The 26076-nt window shown below is 42.4% G+C and overlaps 1 protein-coding gene across 2 annotated transcripts; it reads right to left on the bottom strand.

Moving 5' to 3' along the window:
- On the bottom strand, positions 1-25882 carry rnf38 (ring finger protein 38). 2 transcript variants are annotated; one of them, XM_037102345.1, is made up of 13 exons: positions 25725-25882; positions 24047-24736; positions 11885-11946; positions 6680-6882; positions 5883-6258; positions 5603-5767; positions 5144-5314; positions 4121-4303; positions 3897-4000; positions 3690-3774; positions 3366-3487; positions 3140-3239; positions 1-2596 (listed from the first exon to the last, which is right to left on the bottom strand). In XM_037102345.1, exons 2-13 carry the CDS (start codon positions 24648-24650, stop codon positions 2534-2536), a joined length of 2238 nt encoding a protein of 745 aa, XP_036958240.1. In that variant the 5' UTR covers positions 24651-24736; positions 25725-25882; the 3' UTR covers positions 1-2533. The 2 variants fall into 2 exon arrangements, with proteins under 2 accessions (XP_036958240.1, XP_036958247.1); XM_037102352.1 differs by lacking the exons at positions 11885-11946; positions 24047-24736; positions 25725-25882 and adding an exon at positions 7414-7485.
- Positions 25883-26076: the final 194 nt, after the last annotated feature.

Genomic DNA, 26076 nt, shown 5'->3' with positions numbered 1-26076 from the left:
TCTTAGAAGAGGATGTTATACATTTATTATTGAACCAGCTTTTGAAATCCAAAAGACGGGGTAAGGGATTAAAAAAATCATTGCACTACTTAATAAAGTATTACTAGTAATAACTCTCATACAAAATGTACAAATGTTTGTTAAAAATTTCATTATCGTCATACCAGGCCTTCAAATGATTTTGGTTACAGATATAATACATAATGAAACTACTATGACACCATTTTAATGACAGAGTTTCATAGAGTTTAAAAGGAAAAAATGTTCAAACAACCCAACAACTTGCATGGAGAAGATTAGCGAAATAAATCCATAAGCACTAATCATACTGGTTGCGCCTTTTTCTGAAAAGACATAAATAGTGGGACTGAGGTAATTGCTAGTGTACCAAGCAACAAAAAACTGTCCAACATAATACAATCCTAAGACACAAAATGGATGCATACAGTCACATTTATGACCTTTGACCCCAAAGAAAAAAGATGACAGAAAATATAATTTCCCTCCATTCCCATGGGTATTATATGATTTTATACACGGACAAAAAATAGAAGGTCAACTAAACCCTCTGGACACTGATACACTGTTGCAAAAATCAGGTTTAAACAAATGTCTTGGTCTGATGTGGTGACACTGGACAGATACGAATTGTACCTGGAGAAAAAGAAGGTGTATTAAAGGCATCTCAGATGCAAGACACTGTGGGTGCCTGGCAGAACTTTTCAAACCAAACTTTTGTCTCTGCGATCTCTATAAGGCCTATGTTAGATTTTTATCTTGACACAAAACACCAATTGTGATAAATAGTGATAAATTCCATTAGATAGCCTGCTCTGTGTATGAGGTGAACATCTCTGAGTTACATTATCACATGCTGACATAGACCTTACAGAGATATATTATTATCATCATCACCAAACAGAGCCCCCAAACCTCTGGAAACGAAAAGATGTGCAGTGAGAAGAATATAAAAATTCGACATATGGGAACACTGTAGCTACTGGAAGTTGAAATGGAACTGTTTGTGGTTTTAATGCATTCTAATGTTTGTTATCCGACACACATGGGCTGTTGGAAACTGATCAGTGGTTCGTTCAGAATGAAAAAAAAAAGCATGTAGGTCTTAAATCTACTTATTAAAGTGCTCAAGTGTCAAATCCACAGTGTGGTGAAACAGTAGATTTAGCTGTGACCTTGCAAGTCCCTTCCAACTTGCTCCTCATCAATGGGGGGCAAAACATAGCATCTATATCTGTCAACACTTGCAGAACGCTGCTTAGGTACCAAGACAGATATAGACACATGTTTCCAAAGGCCTCATTCTCAGAGGAAAGCTAGCAAACTGAGCATGTATGAATGTTTCGGGGACATTTGTAATCCATTTATTTGCATCCACATTGTCAGATCTGTTGGATTCAACTGTATTCACAAGATGTGCCTTGGGGTGAGCTCAGTGGATATGTTGAGAAACATAAATATTCCTGATCAGTTTCCTTTAGGTTTGGACGTATCACAAAGAAACTGTCTTTCAAAAAGCTTCCAAGCGTTACTAGTTTAAGACGAGAACAACACAGACGGGCAGACATGGAGTGATGGAATCAATCAATGTAAAGCATGATCATGACACAAAAGCATTGTTGACTTCCCTGGAGGTGTTCTTGGTCCTACACTTTGATTTTACGATTTGCTTTTTGAACAAATTTTGGCTATATAAGGTCTGAAGTAACCCTCGATCTCCAGTGAGTGTAAATGTTAAAAAAGTAGGATAAAGGTCAAGGGAGTCAATGCACTGTACCACATGAACTGTATAAATACCACAGGAGGAGTAACACACACACACACACACACACACATTTGCATACAAACACACATATAGAGAAAATAAAGTATATTTTTCACTGTTCCAAAGTAGCTCACTCTTGGACACACAGTGTACAGTATCTTTGTTTCACCCCATACAGACTGCTCTCATGCTCAATGCAAAGATAAACAAATGGAAATTAAAATGTTCAACCGCAATTATAATGAGCCTCGTAAAAATGGCCAGAATAATAACAACAACGTTAGCAGAATCTTTGGGTTGACAAATCTCCCTAAATGTTTGTATACGGAAGTCTTTTTACTCTGTCCATCACCTACAAGACTGAACGGGTCGTATCAGTTTGGAAGGACTTTTAAAAGAAATATACATCTACATGTCCACCTGCACATGACACTTTATGTGTTTCAAAGGCCATTCATAGTAAGGAGTAACCATGAGCAGAAGGCAGGGTAGTAGGAGCGTAATAGTCCAAAACAGAAGGCCTAGGAAGTCCAGCGATAAAGTGAGCATGAGTCAGTAGAAAGCTGCTGTTCCCAGGTGAAAATTACTGTTAAGTGTCATGGGTGATTAAACCGTGAGGGAATAAGGAGCACTGGTCCCAATTATGTGGCAGAATGTGTGAGCGGAGGCGTACGATGGAAATTGTTCACTGGTCGGTTGGTGCATCCATAAGGTTGTCTGGGACTGTGGGTGTCGGGTGCTGCTGTGAGGTCACTCAGAATCCCGCTGGACCTCTGAGGCATCGGCTCGACAGATGGGACAGGTTCGGTTAGCCTAGAAAGAACAGAAAACAGGGAAACAAGGGTTAAACAGGTTAAATGTATACCTTTAAGATAAAATACATACAAAGGATTGACCAATATGGTTCACGACGGCCGAAACTGATTATTAGCATCAAGGAAACCATTAACCTTTTGACCATTTGAGATAAAAATAGAAACTACCTACAATGCACTTAAGTAGGGTACTTGAGTACAATTTTGAGGTGGTTTATTTGAGTATTTCCATTTTCTACTTTATATTCCACTCCACTACATTTATTTTGTTTTAGCTTTTTCAACTTTCGTACACTTATGTTACTTTGCGACATGTAACCAATCAGATAGTGTTATGCCTTCAATAACTCCACACACTGGGGTAATTAACTGCTCCATGCTGGGACAAGAACAAGCTCAGACAGATGAGCACTAACATGTTCCATGACTTACATTTTTTGTGTTGATGAATTTTGTTATTTTCCGCGAGTGTGACTGGACTTTAAAAAGGTGCAGGGGGAAACGACTGACAAATTTGCATCCATCCAAAAAGCTTACTCACCTTAAGCCACTTGTCGACACACTTGGTGTGGAACTCATGATTACACGGCAAGACCCTTAGGACCTGGCGAGACTCGAAGTCACACATACATACCACACACCTGTAAGACAAAGCAAGTTTGGTACCATTTAAAAACAGCATTTTGAACAAATTTATACCAACTCAAACATACAGCCACCCACAAGACACAATTACACACACATTTTTAAGGTAGAAAGGTACTCACAGTGTTTGCTCAGACTGATGGTTGTTGGGATTGAACCTGTACGATGGAAGCTGTTCAATATCTGCTTTAGTTAGACCGCGGGGCTTGGCTTCTCCCAGACGTTCTGCCAGATTCAATAGGGCCTGAAGGTGTCACACAAAAAAGGCATCACTTAAAGGACAAAGTTCATAACGGAAACACATTTCGAGACAAATGGCAACTGGTTTTAATAGCACCTACGTGTACATGTCAACAAAATAAATCATGTTTTGATTTTCATTAATAAACAATCTTTATGTGTATCAAGTAGTAACATCATTCTTGGTCAAATGCCGTTTGTGCTACCTCATAGTTCTCCACTTCTCCGTCGTCCACATCAAGCTCTAGACTGATAGTGGGGGCCACATTCGGGGGCACAGGAAGCATGGAGCTGTAGGTTATTAGAGACAATGTACACACATTTTAGGAGAGGTCTCTGAGGCATACTCAAATCTACGGCAATTACATCTGTACAAAGTTCCAACATAAACTCGAGGAGGTGAAAAAACCTACAGGAAGTAAGGCAGGAAGCTGGGGTGGTAGGGGGACGGAGGTACAGCCTGCTGAGAGCGGTAACGCCGGCTTGTGAATCGGCGAGGCATAAAGTGGGGATAGGGCTGCAAGAAATGAGACAAAGAGAAAATGCATTTATTCCACCAAGGGTGACCACATCATTTTGACATAATCGTATGTTACAATCCAAGCAAATGATGATGTCATGTAATGGATGAACTCACCACGGTAAAGAGCTCCTGCGACAGAGGGTCATGGTGGGAGAGGAACTGGAGTGGTGTGGAGGGTGGCAGGGTGGAGGGAGGCTGGTGGTGATGGTGGTGGTGATGGTGGGCGTAGCTGAAGCCTCCACCTACTGACAGCTGTTCTCCCAGAAGCTCAACCTCATTTTCGATCCTCTGTAAAGGCTGAGAGGAAACACACAAGGTTATCCAATGAGACAAATGCATGACGGGCGTTATGGTGGGACAGTAACTGGGCCAAAGATCTGCGCAAGTAGGATACTTAAGCCAAACTGTGACAGCAGAAAATGACAGAGGTCTGTGTTTGATGGCTTCATTGTTCTTAATTGTTTAATGGTGCATTTACTGCTGAATGTTGCAGTTACTATGATCAAAATGCTACGTCTACATTGTGATGATGAATATGCCAATTAGTTTTAAACACAAGAAACAAGTTATGTTTAGATTTGTTGACTTAACAGGAAGACAAGATTATAGTTCATTTCACTCTGCTAGGACCATCAAATAATGTTAGAAATGTGTCAGTTAACAGTGATGCAACCTTTAAAACCAGGCAACACTGATTTGATCTAAATTTGTAATGTGGAGAGAATAAACAAATCAGTCGATACCTTTTTTAGTAATCTTGTGTGCAGAAATCAGAGCAGATGTACCAAACTGATCTCTAAACAAAGTTGCATGACATGATGTAACAGTTTTTGTTTTACAAGAAATCACATGTCTGGTGTGAGTTTCCCATTTGGACATAAAGTAAACTGACTGCAAATGTCATTTCTGGGTAGAAGACACCCCTCTCTTATCTGAGAAGACAGAGAGAAATTTAAAAAGTTTTTATTGACTCTCTGCTGAAGTTTATAAAACTACTAGTATCAAAACTGACCACATCTTCTCAGGCATTAATGGCTTCCTCTCAGCATACCATAATCCTTGCCATTATTTTTAGCTCAGAATGAAGCAAGTAAATATGATATCATTAATGAAATAAAACATTAATCATTCACATACCGATCGTGGCTGTTGCGTCTGAAAGGGCAGGAACTGTCCTGGTGTGGGGAGGTGGGGCGGGTGGTGAGAGAGGTGAGGTGGATGGGGAAGCAGGAACTGAGGGTCACTGGACAGCAGTGAGGGAAAGGCGTAGGGCACTGGCAAATGTTGCATTGAACATGCCTGAAGCATCTGGAATAGGGAAATATGAGACAGAAGACATAAGAGATGGAAAAGGAAACTTTAAAATAGCATGTTCTCTCATCACAGTGACTGCAATGTGCCAAGTCTGCCACAAGGTGGCAGCCAACACCTGGAAGATGAGCAAGCCCTGTGGGTCGTTGCTGCTTTCTACACACTTTTCTTTTGAGTACCTTACTTTTTCTATGGTTGAGCCATAAGAGAGGCTGTACAGCACAAAATGAAGTTTTGTTATTAACAAACAAGCCCACACACTGCATACTGCTGTGTCCTTCTTACCGGGTGGTAGTGTTGTCCAGTGCTAAAGACCACGCTGCAGGCAGGGACTTGTTGTTGTGAGGAACAGGTAGGGGGAAGGTGCTGGCCACTACACAAAGGCCCTGCAAGACCATGTGGAGGGACTGGGGTCACTGTGTAGGAGACTGGTACACTAGCCTGCTGTAACTGGGGAGAAAACACACCACAGTTAATATGCAGCCTCACACACGCTCACACACACACACACACACACACACAGTGTCTCCTGGCTGTCTCGCACATAAATTATTTGCAGACTAACCTGTTCGTGCAAGTCCATGACCATGGCTCCCTGCTGCTGTTGCGTCACGTGATGCTGTTGCTGATGATGATGGTGATGGTGGTGGTGGTGAGCAGCCGGGTGCAGTAGTCGCGGCGACAAGGTGGGGGGGTGGAAAGCTCGGGGCTCCTCCAAACCTGCTGCGCCACCACCGGCTGTGGGAGGCTGGCCGTAGGCGCTGGGTGTGTGTGTTGGGTACGTTTGGTGTGTGGAGGGATGTGGGTTGCGGTGGTAGTTTTCATCCTGGAGCTCTGATGGCGACAGGCGAGGTGTGGGGCCCTGGGTGGAGGGGTAGTGATGGGGAGGGATGTGACGGGCAGGTCTGGAGAGACGGCCACGCTGACGCCTCGCTGGTGGGCTAGAGGTGGGAAGGGGTGGGAAGTTTCACATTTGGACACTCACTTTGATAGTTCACCCACAGACTGAAACATTTATTTTTCCTCATACCTGGAGTGCCATTTATTCATCTAGACTGTTTCGGTGAGAGTTGTAGAGTTTAGAAATACACTATATAGAGACCTCTGCCTTATATCGAAAATAATGTAACTAGATGGCACTAAGGTCGGGCTGCTCAAACACATTTGATAAACTCAACAACAATGTGCTCAAAATAAACCACAGAAATGCCACGTGAAACTGCTCATAACAAGGTCTGTTATCTATATATATATGGATAAATAGCACTCAGGGAAAAGGGAATGGTTTAGATTTTGAGGTGTACTGTCCCTTTAATGAACCACAGTGAAACTAATTCATAGAAATCAAGAATCCCACGATACCTGCGTCTGTGCCGAGCAGGAGTGAGGCATCTCTCCTGGTGGTAGTGTGTGTGGGGGTGAGGCTGTCTCCGACTTGGGGGTCCTGACTCCCAGGGCCGGATGGGGGGAGATGGGGTGGACGGAGGGGGGGCGGATGAGGTTAGCTGTTCCAAAACAGATTGACTGGACAGCCTCTGGCGCTTTGGACTGGGGCTTTCCTCACTCTGCAGAGGGAAGCAGGGGTGGAAAATGGGGGAGGAAAAGGAGGAAAAAGAGAGGGTAAGAGAGAGGACGGGTATTGTGGTTAATGACCCATAGCACTCGGATCAAATCAATTTCACCATGCTTTGCAGTCCGGCACTCTGGCTTACAATCCATACTAATGCATAGACACTAGGTTCCTTTGTGACTCATGGCATTTCCTGTATGATCCGGTACTTGTGTGTGTGCTTGCTTGTATGAATTGTGTGCATGTGTGTGTGTGAAAGAGCATATTACACCACTAGTGCTCTGAGGCCCTGAGGGTTCAAAGTTACTTCCTCTTGGAGTGAGGAAATGCAAGACAAGCACTCACAGGCCCCATGTGCGAGTCATACGAACACACCCTCGACCGGAGAGCGTCTCAAATACTCAGAGACAAAATAAGTCATTGATACACACAAGAACAGTGACATAGCTGAACATACAGTCATCAAGGTTCGGACTGAGTAAGGAGTTATCATATATCAGTCTCATGTGTGAGTCACTTTACTTACTGTCAAGCGGTGACTCTCACACTTGGCTCTTGGTGAGGCAAGAACACACACGCTCATGTGTCAGTTCTTAGTCATTCTGTCGTACACGGACCTACGCTGTACCCTGAACAACACCGGTTCTTTAAGATGCCACAAACACACACACACATATTTCCTCATAGTTATCATCTCAACACTTTCTTTCCTCTACTTACTTGATCCCTGCTTCTACCTCCCTTCTTCGTGGGAGACACACGTTGTTAAAGTGTGATAAAAATGACTCAGCGGCTGTGACTTTTAACACACACACACACACACACACACACACACACACACACACACACACACACACACACACACACACACACACACACACACACACACACACACACACACACACACACACACACACACACACACACACACACAGCAACCTTGAGAGCAGTGTGATAGCTAACAGGAAACAGCTGGAGAGCAGGCTGCAGAAACACACACACACGGTTATGGAAACGCCTGCAGACATGCGCAAATTCACACATGGGCAGCTGCCACTGTTTGAGTTCTGCAGCCTATAAAGAACAATACCTTCTGAAGCTCTTTAAAGCACACTCTGCTGTTCTAACCAACCTGAACACTATGTTTTTTGACTGTCAGGCCAAATGCACAGTTCACTCATGGCTCTATCACTCACTGGCACTGGATATGACCTGAGCTGGAGCAGCTTATGGGAAAAACAAACAAAAACAATGACTTCATTTAGTCTTGACTGGAGTGGACTACATGACAGGAGCAGAGGGATGGAAAGAGGGAAGGGCAGATGAAATGAAAGGAGCAGTAGAGAATGAGTGTGTAAGCCTGGCACAGATGAAAGAGAAGTGAAGCTCTGCCTAGCCTCAGGGTGCACCAGACCCTAAACGACAGAGCAAATTTAGGTCGTAGCGAGGGCTACACGCCACAATTTTGAGTGCATCTGTCTGTGTCCTCCTGTATTTCTTAATGAGCCGTGTAAATTACCGTGCCTGAGCAGTCGGCTGGTGCTCCAACTTTTTGAAAGCCGTATTACATCTAAATTCATCCTGTCCTCTCTTACCAAAAAATTGTTCTCTTGTTCTTTCTGGAAGTCATGGTACAATTTATTTCCAGATTTTGAAATGGGTGATCGCAAAATGGGTTGCAATGACCCAAAAATATTCCAGCAGACAAAGATTATTTTTTCCTTAATCATACTTTGTTCTGCTTAAAAGGGAGACACTGCGGTTGAATAAGGTAAAAAAAAACACAAGGATTATTTTGTGTTTTGCGAGTTTGATGATATTCCATGTTTAAATATGCAATGAGGGTATCTAATTAAATATGCATTTGTTTGCATACATTTCCAGAACATGCATTTTAATTAAAATAAAGACCTAAATGTGTATTTTTGGATATATTTTTCCCTCCACCATGCACTGAAAGAAGATGCGTTATGGAAGCAAAAAAGCCCAAAATCTTAAAAAATTCTTAAAGAAGAATTTTGACATTGAAATGACAATACAACTTTTAATAAATGATCAAAGTAGTTGGCAATTAATTTCTTACCATAGACTAACCAGGAAGACACATTTAGAGATTTCTGCATATTCCTTGAATTCATCATCTTGTAAACACGATGATACACAAGTGAGTGAGTTATTTTATCAAAGTGATTTAGAAGACACATTTTTATCTATGCCCATTTCTACACAGGCTAGAGGGCATCAACAATTCACCCCCACCCCCAAACCTCTCCATTCCTCTCAGTGACATCCCCCTCTCTTTTCCGACCTGACACCCCAAAACCCTCTCTACCAGTGTAGCGTCAACATCAACACCCCTGGGACATCTCGTGCCCATTTTCATATCTTAACCACCCTCCTCCATCCCAAACCTGACATATTCCCTCCTCCCACCCTCCTCAAAAACCAACTCCCATCCCCCTCTTTTCCTTCCATCAGATAAGCTGAACCCCTCTACAGTCCCCTCTTCATTGCTCCCTCCCCCCTTTTTCCTCTGTATGTCCTGTTCGAGACCCCGGCCTGCAATCTGAGGGGACAAGACAAGAAGTTCTCAGACAGGGCACACACATGCACACATGGCATGCAAACACACACACACACACACACACACACACACACACACACAGTCTTAACACATGCAGACTATTGCCCATTAGTATGAAAGTTTGATGGGCCTGTCTGCCCGCGTTAGTGGGAGGGGAGCAGTGTCAGACAAAGGAGTGTGTGTGTGTGTGTGTGTGTGTGTGTGTGTGTGTGTGTGTGTATGTGTGTGTGTGTGCTCTCATGTGCGGTCCGTGTCCTCGAGCAATATGCCTTAACGTGGCCTTGTGCTCTAATAGAGTGCTTGTTGTCCACACACACACACACACACACACACACACACACACACACACACACACACACACACACACACACACCAAAGTCCAAACATGTTTCCACTAAAGCCAGAAAAATGATGAAAAAAAAACATGCTGAAGTTTTAACACACACAGACAAATGGACACATACAGTAACTTCCCAGCTTGGCCCAGAAATATTGTGAACTGCTCTGTGGCTGATATTACAGCACATTCTGCAGTGCACACAGTGTAAGGACCACACACATACACACCCTCCATTCCTTTCACTGTGTCCACATTCACAGTGTGCACACTGACAGACACACCAGGCTGGGCAGACATCCTGAAGCACAAGTACAGACACACCCTTCCAAGTTCTATTTCACCATGTCCACATTTGGGATATGCATGCATCCACTCTCTCACACACACACACTAGCTGTGGCAGGCAGCTGTTGTGGCTTCGCTGTCATTGCTGAGAACCAAAATAAAGAGAGGTCTGCAATGTGCATGCAAACACACACACACACACACACCTAAGAAATACAACGGAGCCCAGGTCCCTTCTGGTGCATGCATGTGAACAAGGCGAAAATATGGTCATTTGCTTTTACAGATTCATTAATATTTGCAGACATGCTTCCGCTAACACTCAAACACTTCTCCCTCCCCCACTTATTTTCTTTCCATCAACAAGATTTCAAAGCCCATTTTGTTTCCTCTGCCACTGTTCCTCCCTTCCTCCCCCTCCCTCCCTAGCTCCTTCCCCTCCTTTCCCTTCTCTCGCTCCAACCAAGTCCCACAGCTGGAGGTGAAATCATTAGCAATACCCCCTCCCTGTTTTTGGCCTCCCCTCCCTTCCGTCTCACCCTCCAAGCTTTCTGCAACACCTTCCTCAGCATCCTGCCTCCCCTCTTCTACTTCTTCCTTTTTTTCCTGCTTCATCTTGCTTTTTACACAGGCCTTCGCTTATGACGATGACTATCATTTAGTCAAGTACACTTGTACACTCTGTTGGGTTTTAAATTACGCTTATGCTGTATGAATTACTTAAGTGTTTATACAATTCTGCCACCATTGATATGGTAGAACTGCTGAAAATTCTAAGTCATACCATGTTGAAAATATACAAGATGTTATTTTTCTCCCCCTTAGATTGAAGTTTAGTATCTAAGAAAGACTAAGCAACTCAATTAAAAAGGGAGTTGCATAATGTTTGATTCAGTCATCAGCTGATTAATTAAAAGTTTCAAGAAGTGACCACCAGCTGATGAACACGTTCAGTTCCTCCACCGTTATTTAATATAAATGAAAAAAACAAAACAAAAACAACACCTGGAGTGGTGTAAGCACAACTGCCCATAAGGACTGTGCTTAAATGACAAACAAGCACACTTTGCATTTCTTCATCCTTAGGGGGCTTACTTGCCACATGCGTATGCTGCTGAAGGCACTATAAACTTGTATAATGTGCATAAGGTATACAGTGTCAATATACTTCAGCATTTGTGAAACATAAAGCATAGTTGCAAAATTGCAAATAGTGCTGTTTATAGAGTTTCTCAAAGAGGTACTACTGTTTAAGTGTATGCAAACAAACATGATTAAAATCCTGAGAGTGGTGTGTGGTGAAGTGAACAATATCAAGTGTTTTTCTGACTAAAGCTAAACACCTCAAGTTCCAGCACTGAAAAAGCTGTAATTTTAAAGTTCATGATTAAGTTATTTCAGCCGTGATATCCAGTTATTTGTTTTACCATCACTTTTTTATTTTAAAATTATCATTATTATTTGACTGTGGATGTCTACATTACATCTAGTCAAAGTCATGGATTACTAGAGTGACCATGACCATGGCAGCACCACAACCAAAAATCTAGTCATATTTATTGGTGACAACACCCCCACCTCCTATTCTTAGACATCTAGGCATTCACTGGGGGAGACACTCTATGGCTCAATCCTTCAGACAGCGTCAGCTTAGAGAAGATGTCATCTAATACTGAGTCATAGTGCAGCATGATCTCAATCAGCGTGAGTGTGCAACTTAAAAAAAATCCCCAGACTTCATGTGTTAATATGAACAACCACCGTAAGCTAAAAAGGTGCATGGCTTACCTTATCGCTTTCCTCTCCGTATGTAAGGTCTGGGTGGCAGTGGTAGGACCCGCCAGAGGCTCCTACACAGAGAAGAGCAAAATACAAGGTCACACATTGAGACAACATATGCCTCAATCTGTAAAGTCAGATGTTTATTACACACAACTCACATTCATATGAAATGTTTCCTAGGGATCGCACATGCTCTATCATTTTATTACTGTATCACATATTAATATATAATGTTTAGTTACAGTGTGTCTCTAAATCAAACAGAGCAACAGCGTTTTTCAGAAATGCCTAAACATACTGAGGTTAAGGCAGCATCTAGCGCTTAATTTCATTGTAAACTAATCTGCTGCTATTTTAACGATAACATTTCCTTAAAATGTCAAAACATTGTGACAAATGTTCATCAGTTTCCCAGAGTAAATGGTGATACCTTCAAGTTCCCTCTGTTGTCCAAACAACAGTTCAACTGAAATTTTAGCTTGAAAATGACAGAAATAATAAATCAATAGCAACAAATTTTGTTAGCTGACTAAATGGCAACCCATTGCATTGAGGTATTGATAAGAGTCACTTTTAATGCATGTTTAGTTCAGTAATATTCAAAACAATATTGATACTGGGTAGAGGAGAAGAGGCCCAGTTTTTTCTTTAAATGTGAGTACATTTGCACCATTGAGCACTGACCATTTCCCACACAAACAAACAGACCCTGACAGGCTGGATACCACATTGCTGTGTATTATTTTACAATACAATATACAAAACATGTTCGTAATACCGTCTGTTGAAACTGATAGCACCATTACAACAAGGCATTGTAGGGAGACCCATGTTTATCTCAAAAGAGTATATTTTATCCTGTTGTTGTTATTGTTCTCGGGTTTAATGGACAACAGCAAAAAAACAATGACAACATGTTTGTGAGATGGGTTGCTGACCATGTGTCCAGTACAAAAGTGACTGAAACCCATATGGTAGGCTCTTGTCTCAGATCAGAGGCAGTGGATGTAGGCACACACACACACACACACACACACACACACACACACACACACACACACACACACACACACACACACACACACACACACACACACACACACACACACACACACACACACACACACACACACACACACACACACACACAAAATAAACACAGTAATCCTGGATTAGAGAAGCTTTCTGATGATACCGCTGCTTGCATCATGGCTTAGACTTTTACTCTTTTGTTTTTCCACAATCCCTTCATCTTTTTATTGTCTTTTCTTTATATTCTGGCTTTTGTTTTGCCTTTTTTTCCATGGACACGTCCTGAGCTGGGGACGTTGTCACCCCAGATGGTGGCAGTGGTATACACACCAAGGGTAAAGCACTCCCAAGGGCACTCCAGACAAGGCTACCTTCACGATAGAGGCGAAGAAAGCTAATGTAGAAGGAAAAGATGCAAAAAAGCCTTTTAAAAAGCACGTTTTTCACCTCTCGGCTGTTTGTTTGTGGGATTTTTCCTGCTCACAGCCTCCCTCTTTGAAGAAAAGCTGTGATTGACAACAAAGAAGAGAAGGGGGGAGAGAAAGAGAAAGAGAAAGAAGAGGCAGACAGAGTGATGTTTTCACTACTGAGTTCCTCAATCCTTAAAAAAAGCATCTCCTCTCATACTCAAATCCCCAGAGCAGGCAAAATAAATGATTTGAAAAAGGTTGAGGTAAGTAAAGCTTACATTAGTGTAGTGAAACGCAGCTAAAAGGTTATTTTCACCAAGATGATTTTGGGACATAGTACTGCTGAAGCATTCACGGGACTCGCCGGCTGCATAGCACTCTTCTGTACGACACTCATTCAGTGATCACAATAGGCAAAAATCCAGCTCCCTCCCTGAATATGGTCTCACTTGCACTTGTCAAAGTCTGGTAAATTGAGTCAGAGACGAGTCATTCAGTTGCAGTCACTCTATAGAGCACAATGCAGAAGCTACAGAACAGGTTTAAAATGTTTCGGTGACATCATGTACCCTGTTGGCCTGACAAATTGCACACAGCTCAGTACACATAGTTTAGTTACTTCACTTATGGCCTCAGGGAAGTTGAATAGTAGGATTGCAGTATGAATTTAAATGCCTGTGTGACTTTTTCAAATAAGAATCTACAAATGTGCCATTCAATGAATACTGAAAAATTGTATCATGTATCATGCATGTCCTCATTTGTGATACATCTACTGTACATAAGTTGCCACTACACAGCTGAGGCAGGCAATGTTGAGATCTATATATCTTATTATTCCTTTCCGTTTGTGTGGTCTTTTTCTTGAGTTAATAGAAAAAGTCAAAGCTGGACCTTGAGACAGCAGCACAGCTCAAGAATAAGAATGGACTCAGAACAACAGCACATCATTGAGTCTTGATGACAAGAATCAGAGTAGGACGGTTTGTCACACACACGGACACACAGACGCACACAATTTTGCAAAGCGAAATTTGATCTAATTCCTTAGCATGGTGGAGAAGAAAACAAGCTTAGAAAGTATAGACATGACATGATTTAACCATACTACCGCAATAGAATGCCAAGTTGTAATATTCTATCCATAAAGTTGGGTTTGTATGGTGTCTGCCATAGAGGGAGAGGGTGGGTCTGAGTAGGATGCAGTCACAGTAATGAAAGATAAGATAGTAACAGCAATGTGACATTTCTTTTGACAATTACAATAATTATGTACACATAATACTCACACACAATCACTGATGAAGAGCAGCAGACTGCACAATGTTGGACATAATTATAATATGAATTTCCCTTTTTGAGTTATTAAGCAGACAATATTAAATATGTTGACCTAAAATACTAAAAAGGGGTATTACTTTACAAAATGCAAAAAAAATAATACACCACAATCCAACATCTCGACTTTGAAAGCTTGATTCTGTACTGAGGTCACAAGATTTACAGCATAGTTTGACAAAATTAATAAGTTCAAGCAAATAGAGAAAAAAATGAATTTCCTGTTGTGTGAGTTTAAATGTAAAAGTGAAGCATGATACAAATGTATAAAGTCACTAGTTTGTCAAAACCTTCGAGTAATAATCGGGAGAAGTGAGATTGTGCAGACCACATAAAACCATTCCTATTTTCGCACCCAACCACACCTTACCAATGCTTGCAGAAAATGACCATCTACTTAAGGTGTTTGTTTTGTCAAGTTACAGAAAATTGTAGATGTACAAGTGCACAATTCCCGTTACTGCATCTAAAGCATAGCAACGCCTTCAGAAGAGGAGAGGATTTCTTGGAAAGAGAGTGAAAGGCAAGGGCAGAACAGCAGTGATGGGAGGTAAGGATGAAGAGGGAGCATGAAGGAGAGAAACGACCAGGGGAGAGAATGTGGGGGGACAGGACGAAGGCAAAGTGGTGGTACAGAAGAGGAGGGCAAGGTTGGAAATGCACATGAAAGGGAGAGAGCACTGAGGAGGAAAGGGAGATGGGAGGAGATAAAGAGTGGAGGAAAAGACGACTGGAGGGGGAGAGAGCAGCGGAGGGTGAGAGAGCAGTCAGAGAGAGAGAGCGAGAGAGAGCGAGAGAGAGCGAGAGAGCGAGAGAGAGAGAGGGGTGGGGGTTGTGGCTTCCCCTCTTGACTGCTATTGATTTTCTGTAAGCCTCAGAGTGCATCAGCTATTTCTATCCATTTCCTCCACCTCTTCCTCCCTTCTCATCCCCCCACCCTCTGCACTCAGCTCAGACACCCTCCTCACACATCCACCTCCTCCTCCTCACACTCTCCATCACTTCATCACCATCCCTCCCCGCCACCGATCTATTTCCCTATCTGCCGGCCTGTCTCTCTCCCATATATTCCTGCTGCTTTATCTCACAGCATCCACATTTCCTTGCTTTCCCTATCACACCATCTCTGTCCGTGATCTCCATCACCCTCTCTCTTGCAGTCTTTCTCTATTAAACTATCTCTTCCTTTCTTGAGTCAAAACGGAAAATGGGAGAGTGGTGAGTAGAAAGGGTGTTTGATAGATAAAGCGACAGATAAGTGACAGGCCGACTTTAAAAAAACAACAGCAATAAACAGGGAAATGGACAGAAATCCTGTTGACAGTTGCAGAACTTGTTCTGATTTACATAACATATATATGAAGTGAAGACAATTTCAGCCAAGCATATGTATAAGACAATTACATGCACATATACAATAAGCACCTCTCACATCACCCCGCCTCCTAAACACATGTCACAGCACACTTCACACCCTCGCGCAAAGCAGAGTCGAGTAACAAGCTGGCATACAGGCTTAAAATAGGCGGGCATGTAACGCCTGCCCAGCCATTACCTGTCTAACACCACATCACACAAACCTGATGACATGAGTGTGTGTACACACATATAGAAATGGGAATGATTCTACCTCTCTCTCCCACTTCATGGTCCTGCTCCATCTATTCATTGTTCTTTCCTTCCTCATTATCTTTCTCATTATCTTCCTTTCTGTTCTGTTACTGCAGCAGCCCTTGAGGTTGCTCCTCCATCCCGCACTTGTTCTCAAGTCTGAAAACTGCTTCTGCATCTCGCGCAGGTGTTCGCACTCAACATACTTGATCACAAAGTTATTTTGTCTGTTGGCGGACAAACAGTACCTTTTTCAAACTTAGGAAGTATATAAAAAAAGACCAGAGAACAAATGAAATGCTATCGCATGTTGTTCCTTGACCAACAAATCAGAGCTGGCTTGATACACACAGCATTGCAAGAACACACGATATGCAGCTGAAATTTCTAGGCGAATATGGTATCTAATTTAAGCAGAACATTTTTTGCATTTTTGGCCGTTTTGATTTTGGTATGTGTAAACTTGTGTTTCAATGCAAATACTGGTCGTCAACTTTGCATCATTATAGGATCAGTTAATCTGATACAGATTATAAACATTCTGCGTTTTAGCTATGTTACTTTACTTGGATGATCGAGCTTCACTGTACAGAATGAAGTTTGTAGAGAGTTTGACCCTGAAATGAGAATGTTTCTGTCTTACCTTAGAACTGAGTTTGAGAGGGGTCTGTATCAGGATAATTATCCAACATCACAAGTAGCATGGAAACCAGTCATGACCAAGAATGCAGCTTATACAAGTCTGACGTCAAAAACTACCATTTCCTGTGCACATTTACCAAGAACACACTTTTTTGTGTAATAAGAGGCTTCTTGTTTTCAGCAAGTACATTATCTAAATGAAAAATACTTGAAAGTTCTTAGAATAGAAATTAATGTATATAATATATAAATGTAAATTAATGTATATAATATTTAGACCCTTTTTATGCAGTGTTACAAAATGTGGTTCTGATGACTCATGAAGTCCATCATGGAAGATTAATGTCCTGTACAAATAAGAGAAATTCAAAACCGTTGACGTTGACTGCACAGACCAAGGTGTCGGTATCTGATGACCTAGGAAGGAGATCATCTAATCATCTATATATTTTTCCATCCTAACTCCACTTTTATACAACCCAAATTGTACTTGGAGGGAATCGGACATTATGACATAAAAGATTTATATACGTCTATGTTCAACCTCAAAAGATTTATCCAGGTAAAAAAGCCAAAATAACTAGACAACAGAGACCCTGGTGACAGTATGAGGGCTGTCTTTGGCAACTCCTAAAATTAATTACATCTTGTGATCTAGTTATATTTTTGGTCACAAAACTGAGAAGCCGTGGAGCAAGAAACAGTTGCTAAATCTAACACATACTCTGCAGGCACACAGAGATATGTTAAAAAAAACAATCCTTCAAAAAGCTTTTTCTTTGTGCTTATAGTACTAAATACACACTAGCAGCTAAAGGCCAATACCTGCATGACTGAATTGTGATTCCCATACAGCCTCAATGCCAACACCAGCTCCACTGTGTAAAGTCTATTAGTGGATTAGAGTATTTCTACAGGTTGATCTTTTAGTGAAATTACCCTTTAAACATGAGTTTTTATGACATCTACCTTTGCTCTCTTGCTTTCACTTCTGAGTGCAGTAAAGCTTTGACAGTGATGTCATTGTGTATGTTTGCATGTTTCTGACAGCCCTGTTCCTGCTCCCAGCCCACCCAGCCACTAAACATGGTATGTGCATACACACACAGTCAGCAGAGGTGCATGAACATGCACAGAGCCAACCACTCCTTCAGACTCCTTACTATTTCTCACTCCTCCTTCTGTCCTTACATCTCTCTCTCTCCTCCTTATCCCCCATTGAAAGACAGAAACCAGCTGAGAAAGAGAGTTTAAGGGGAGAGAAAGGAAGAGACAGATGACAGTCTTAATTCTCCTCCTCGATCATAAATCCCGACACTATCACCACAAACTGAGCCATCAACTCATTGCAACTACATTCAGAGGAGCTAAATGGAAAAAGCTAGTGAGACACGTATTTGTTCAGTGCCTTTGGGGCAATGAATGCACAATTTATAGACCCAAGATAAATGTCAGCACATAGAAAATAGGCATTTTTTGAATCACTATATCATTTATTCTGAATTGAGATCTTTCGCTCCTCAAGTTTTCGTCTTTTTGAGCTCAATAAGAAAACATAGATACTGCACTTCACGGCTGTATGATGCTAACAGGCAGGTGTCGCTTAATTTAGAAGTAGAAAAATGTCATGGTGATGATACAAGTATACACACACAGTTCTAATGGCTTTTGCATAGGCTCAAACACCTTGTGAATGTCTGAAAAGGTTTGTCCATATGAATACATTTAAAAACAAGAAAAGACAGATGTTTCGCTAAAGTGATGCATACACTGGCACTTTGGCATTTGATAAATTCATAGGCTGAGAAGTGTCAGTCTCTTAGTGCAACTACAACTCCAAGAATTAACACAATTTTACAATCAACAAAAACAAAGAACATTACTCCACCCAAAATACAATATGAACAAAATATAATCATTAAGTATCAAATAATATTCTCAAGATGGTCATTAAAATTTGGCATGTTTGTACAACAGAAAACACCATCAAAACCTGTCATACAGACTTGTCATTCATAGAGGTATCTTAGTAAAACTTCCCGGAGCATTCTTGCCACATGTTCTGCCTTGCTGCCAGCCAGTGTTGTGACTGTGTCCCAAACAATCCTTTTTCCAAAACACCACAAACAAAGGCTGTTTTCATACAACTGTGAGTCTACAAAACAACCAAAACAAACTTATTTACTACGTCACTCAACTTCTATACAGGCTAGCAGTGGGGTGCTTAGTCCATGTGTGCTGAGCTGATTGACTTTGCATAACTGTTACAACAGAGGAAGAAAGAGGACAACAAGTAGTGGGAAAAGGGAAGGATGCAGACAGGGGTTTTGTTGAAATGGCCAGCCAAAGCTGAAGATGCTGTGAAACAGTTGAGACACAGAATTGCTACAAGAGCTACTGGGGGTTAAAATCAGGTCAGCAGGATATTTTGTTGTGAAAATGTTGTGATTATTTTGCGATATGATTTAGGATTAATTGGAGTGATTTCTTTGTGAAAATTTAAGTTTTCCCTGAAAAAAATATCAAAATCACGATGATGTGACATTTGTTGGGGTCTGTACCAAACACGCGTATTTTCTTACATCTGGAGAACAAGAGTTGTACTTAATTTTAATGATGTTTTGTCACACTGTTTACTTTAAACTATTTCAGCTTCTGCAATTTGGATTTTGCACTAGGCCCTATAGCAAGTTTCAGCCAGCCCTAGTTCAATAACAAGTAATAAACCAAGAAACAATAGAATTGTTGGTATCCTTGGCTCATCTTTAAGCTGGATTCAAATGTCATGAGAGGTGTTAACGGCAGATACCTAAGGCATAGGTTTGACATAATAATATGAAGGTAAAATAAAGCTCCAGTCAGTGAGGGAGAAAGCTGAAAACAACAATCAAGCTGCAAGAGGACCATCTAAAACTACATCCAATGGACTTTGTAACCACAGATTTGCACCCATGACACAACCAAGCCACATCCGCTGGACATTCCCAGTTATACCAACAGGGACAGGAGGCTAACATGCAAACAGAAGACGTAAACAACCACTCCCTCTTTCTCTCCCTTCTCTTTAAAACACACAACATTCATTCATGACCTCTCACACATACCTGTCCCTACACTCATAATCTCAAATTCCTCAAATCTGCTCCCAGCCAATCATTCTCATCTTCATCTTTCCAGTCAATGCATCCACGCCTACTCCCAACTGCTGTCTATGAAGCATGCTTCCTCTCTGTGCTTTGCTTGCAATAATACTCATGACGTCCTGTTCTTGAAACTTGGTCACATCCTCTTGTTGCCATTTCTCCTGCCCTTCGGTCTAATCATCTCTCCCTTTCCTTCCTCAACCTCCCTCTGCACCTGACCTTCCAAAACCTTGTGTACTGCACTTCCACCCTCAATCAACTCTTGTAACTCCCTAATCCATCCCACAACTTCTTTTATAAATGACTCTCTTCTTCCAGTTCATTTTTTGCATTCCCTCTGCCCTCCCTCCTCTATAGTCCTATTCTGAATGTACTGACATTTAGCATGCTCTCTCCCAGTCCGTCCTAGTAATACATCTTTTTTCAAACCAGATTAGAGCCCATTCCTTGGATTTAAAGCTAATTTGAAGTCACTGCCCTCCACCCCCAGGATCTTCTCCTACTGACCAAAGTGACTGCTTTGTTGTTTATTTGGAGTGACGGAGTAGAAGGGAACCCCTGCTACTTGGTCAATCCAAGTGAAAGAGTTTCTCCCCAAACCGGAGGGGGTTGCCTGGGCGACAAGACAAAGGAAAGTAAAAAAAAACTCTGAGTGCATGTTTCCACTTCTGTTGCAGACAGAAGGATGGAGAGGATAGGAGTGGAGTGGAGGGGTAAAGGTAGAGTGGCAGGAGCGTCTGCTCCTCTGCTGCTTTGGGCAGTCCATTAAAACGATCCCTCCATTAGACACATGTGGGGGAGGAGGCCAGAGAAAATGGACCGGAGGGGTACAGAAAGGGTTGACTGATCCAAAGGGGAGGGGGAAATGTATGTGACTAAATGAGGACAGGCTGCGACAGAGGTGGGTCAGGACCAGGGTAGGATATCAACTGTCACAGAGGATGTTTTTATCCACTCGGACCAATTTGGCAGTGGTTTTAAGCGTTTGGTGGGCACTTTTGATGAAGTACTTTTGCATTTCTGTCTCAGTTTCAGCAGACATGGGCTCTCATGGGTCTTTTTACCTCGCAACCCATGTTGGTTTTGGAGCTGCAACGAAAGATTGATTAGGTGTCATCTATTAAAATTAATCGACTACCATTTTCAACAAATCATTTAAGGATGTCATCTTAGGCTTAGGGAACACTCAACATTTCTCACCATTTTCTGAGAGCAAAGTAATCAATTAATTGACAATGAAATAATCATTAGTTACAGCCCTAGTTAATTTCCTAATATGGTAAGCAAAGTTATGCCTACTGTACACGGGATAGGATGTCAAAAAGAGGAGCAAGAGAAAAGTATGCACTTCAAACTGTATAAAAACAATCATGAAAGAACAAGCCACAAAAGGGGGGTAGAATAGACTACAAGCAGAAGAGAGAGAGGGAAGGATTGAAGAGTAGAGGATATCATTAGCTTTCATGCCCAACGCAGGTGACTAGCATGGGAAGAATGGACTAAGTATCTCTCTTGTCTCTCTCACTCTCTCCCAACAAGCAGGACCCATTCTGAGAGTGGGAAGGGGGTCTAATCAAAGGTGTGTAGTGTTGGGGAAGGTCCAGCTAACCAGCTGCTTCACTTGTGAGTAAGTATATTCAAGTATATACTAGCCCTAAGGCTTCCTCTGGCAAAATTAAATACAAAGTAAATAGCATTCAAAAATAAAACAAATGGTGCAATATTTTTTTCCATTTCAACATATAGGCACTGTTATACTTTTGAAATGCTTCACGGGTACTAAAAGAAGCATAAACTTTGTAGCTTTAGCATGTTTGCCAAAGCAAGACTTTACATTTCTACTACTTAAGAAGCACAAAAGTGTACATGCTTACACACACCTGTATTCTTTACCATTCTTTTGTATGCAAAGAATTTCAGCCAACTGAAATTAATACAGATAATGAGTGAGTGTCTATAGAATTTCTAGCCAGTGCCTCCCCTCCAGATCGAAATCCATTTGGATGGAAATACAATACAGTCATTCTATCCATTGATTTGTACTATCCTGCATGTCATACCCGAGCTGCTGTGAGACAGTATAGGTCAAAGGTCACAGAAGACCAATGAACTCTGATGATGACTAGTTTACTGTCTGTGCAATGGCAATGTGACATGGCACACTGATCTGTATTTTTTTGTCTCAGTTTTTCCTAATCTCTCAAAAACACAACGCTCAACTGCCTCTAACCAAGTAATCTCAAACAAAGCTAGAAAGATCTCTCACACTCACACACACACACAAAAAGGTATGGGCCTTTGTTTGTTTATGTGTGTTCAGCTGTTTTGTTTTTCACTCTTACTCTCCCAGACAGGTAATTCCAGTCTCCATACACAGTCTCTCAGTCTCAGGGGCACATGTATGCAGACACTTCTTGTTTTAAAGGTGTCAGTAGAGACATACACTTTAGGTGCATTTGGATATTGCGTTTTGCTTTTATGCAGATTCACTTCATTCCACTGTGAAGCTGAACTGTATAGCTGAAACATAAGTTGCCCAATGAGAGACTGAGACTGGTTGGGTGTATATTCTGAGTGTGTTAAGTTATCCTTACATGCACAAGAACCAGTATGAACAGTCAGATGTAGGCAGATTAAATAATTCATGGGAAGGTTTTGGATAAGCAACTAAAAACATTCCTCTATCATTTAGCCCTATTTTGAGGGACAATAATTATAATGTATGCTTGATATAATAAAAATGAAATAATCTGTCTCACGAGTTTGAACCACTTTGAAAATATTAAAATATTACTCAAAGCGCCACAGGAGACAGCTATCAACCAAGCATGTTCCTAACCTGAGAAGCCTGTTAGGTGTGCTGAAAGAAAAGCTTTCCCACAGCCTCACTGAATGTGAAACTCTAGCTGTGCTGTTTCCATGTTGTGTGGTTCACTGCACTGCATTCGCTGTGTGAGAGTGCCCTCGCATGTATTCTACACCCAGCACCGGTCCATGAATACTCTCGCTAAGTTTTGCTTTGCACTGCAGTGAAGCACAAATATAAAAGCATGGCTCATCCAGAGAGTTACAGAAAGAGACCCCTGCAGTTATCTGAAACAGACTACAGCCATTCTAGCTCCTGGTGTGTTACTGTAGAGATCATGACTGTTTTTCATACAGTGTGACACATCCTAGTTTGACATTTTCCTGGTTGTCTTAACAGAAGTACAACAGTAGGTGACTGTGTAAAGTACTGTGCTTTTAGCCCATGAATGTGAAAACAAACCTGCATCTTAAACAGTTAGTGCCACCTATCCACCTTTACTTTACAATTACATAAGAATTACTTAAACATATGAGTTTGGCCTGATGTCTCTTAGTTCTTGTTCAAAGCTTCGCATTTGCAGAGCATGAAGCCAAGGCTATTATCTAATCATCGTTTTAACCCCAGGTACCTCTAAGAAAGTCTTTGAAAAATAATATATAGTGCCTAGTTTAGACAAAGATCAGCCTGTACACAGTGTAATGCTTGTTACCTAGCTACATCAATATTTGTGTAGTTGACTAAAAGTGGACATGCCACAGTGCCTTAAGAAACATAGTCTGGGTAACTAACTATGCACAGCAGTTCACAAGCTTGAGGCGACCCCAGTCCACACCACAGACTGCTGTTGTTCATTTACCTACTATGTGTGCTAACTGTGCACCACATCCACACTGCAGCTCTGTGGCAAGCACATAAAACTCCCCATCTAATTAGAATACAACAAATGTGTTCACACATGCACAGACACTTTTGTTATGCCAACCCCAGGACATCCCCCTCCTTCTCTCTATTTGCCTGTTAAAACCTCCCAGCAGTATCAAACACGTCGACTTCTATCACTTCAACTCGCTTGCAACGTGCTTTCGCACATAAGTCTAATAAAACGTGTGATTCATCTGCCTCTTTTGGTCGAGGATACACTACACATGCACAATCAGTGACAATGACAACTGGGGACATTTACCTGCCGCCGGGACGCGGTGCGCTCCGGGAGCCGCTGACAGCCTCTGAATGCCGGGAGAGGCGTTACTTCCCGGGGCTCGCGGCTGGTTCTCCGAGTGGATGCTGTGAGCTCCAAGTGGTGCGCAACCGGCACCGTGCTGCTGCTGTGGATGTAGTTGCTGCTGCTGCTGATGGTGGTGGAGGTGGTGGTGGTGATGGTTAGATCCCATGACTCCGCTGCCGGTAATTCCGTTGCCATTCGCACCACCGTACTGCTGGTAATATCCAGACCGAGAACGCGATCGAGTCCTTGGGGGCTCCATGGCCATTTGGTGGGGGTGAAGGGGGTGGAAGAGAAAAGAGGAGGACGCGGCTGGGGACTGCGGCGGAGAGCCGTTGATGGATCCGGGCTGTAAAAAGCCCCTAGCGCCGCTCTGGCTGTAACTATAGCCCCCGAGTCCTCTGCCCCCCTCCGCGCCCCCGTACTCTGTTCGCTCCGCCGACTCCGCCGCCCCCGCCTCGTCGAATAAATCAGCCCCTTTAGGGACAGGCTCCGGGGTGGAGGGCAGCCGGGGGCAAACTCGAGGCTCCTGAGTCGTTGGCTGTCCAGCGGCTGCGATTGGCATTTCCTTTCGGGGGATTTCCTCCGTTTCTTTTCTTTTTTTCGGTCCCCTTTTCTCTCGTTTCCTCTCACAGAAGAAGCTTTCAGTCACTGTTTAAAAATACAAAGTTGGAGAGTGGTTACGAGTTAAACTGAGCTGCGGGGCACCCTATGTTCAGACTGTTTACAGGCACACTTAATGTTGACCACCGCCGCTTATTTTGACAAGCATGCGTGTGCGTTTAACTACTTCCCTTAAGTTTGTCCAAGTAACGTTACTAAATACAGCGTGATTCCCCAGACTGGTTCGACAACTAAAACAGCCTCTTCCACCCGAGATATGGTCGCTGTCCCGTGCTTTCAAGAAAACACGGCTGTGGCCAGGGGTCGGCAGCCTCGATTTAAACACAGAGAAGCTACTTTCACAGGACAGCACCGTTAAATATCTCACGACTCGCGGGCAATGTTTAGTTCACAACAACCGAGCAAGCGAGAACGGCAAAGGCTCGCTAGCTCACGAGAGGCTAACACTGGGGGGGACATGCTAACGTTCGTACGCATGCTGTGGCAAAACCGTTGTTAAGCTCATTCTAATCGCACAACAACCGTGGTATCGTCCCCTCTCGCTTTTTCACAAACGTATTTATCCCCGCACTGAGTTTAAGGCAACTTTGTCCACTTTAACGACCATTTAAACTTGTTTAGCCAGTCTGCGTAACGCCGTTCGCTAGCTTGGCAAACCATACCAACCCCTCCTCCTCCACCGACCAACACAGAGAAAAATCCCGTAGCTAGCCACCCACGCCTCAAATACCTTTAAATTGCTTGGTTATTCGTAACAAAACAAAAACCCTTTCTAAAACAACTTGTCCGGGGTGATTTCGTTGAGTTCGGGCGAGCCGGCAATGTTTTCCCAACTGGGAAGAGGGCAAACACGAAAGCGCACAGAGAAAGATAAAAAGTGGTCAACCTAAAATTACAAAGAAAGAACCACCGCTAAAATTAACACGATCTTACGGAATGAACCCGCCTCTGAGTCTACCGCTGAAACCCGGTCTATTTTCCCTGCTCTGAGTAGTTTTTTTTTACAACAACTTACCTTCAATGTGCTCTCCTCGACTGTACTCCTGACTCGGATCTGTCGATAATATGGTGAGCCCTGCCTGTGAGTATATGTGGATGTGTGTGTATGCGCCCAGTGTTCGCTTGGTGTCAGCGTGAAATGTGACAGACCGTCAACGCTCAAGTCGGATTTCACCAGGCCTGCCCAATCGATACCGGAAGACAGGAAGCGTCTGTAGTTGTATTTAGCACACGCTTTCCCCCACGTACTATCAAACAACAAAATAACGCGAAATAAAAACTACATGTGTTGAGAAATGCTCGGTTTCCGTTCGCTTTGCTTTAGAAACACGAGTTTGCTGGTAATATGAACGTGTTTAGGATCGGTA

This window comes from Acanthopagrus latus, chromosome 1, assembly GCF_904848185.1.
Source record: "Acanthopagrus latus isolate v.2019 chromosome 1, fAcaLat1.1, whole genome shotgun sequence".
NCBI lineage: Eukaryota > Metazoa > Chordata > Actinopteri > Spariformes > Sparidae > Acanthopagrus > Acanthopagrus latus.
The sequence above is the reverse complement of the archived record's forward strand: the minus strand, read 5'-3'. Positions and strand labels throughout refer to the sequence as shown.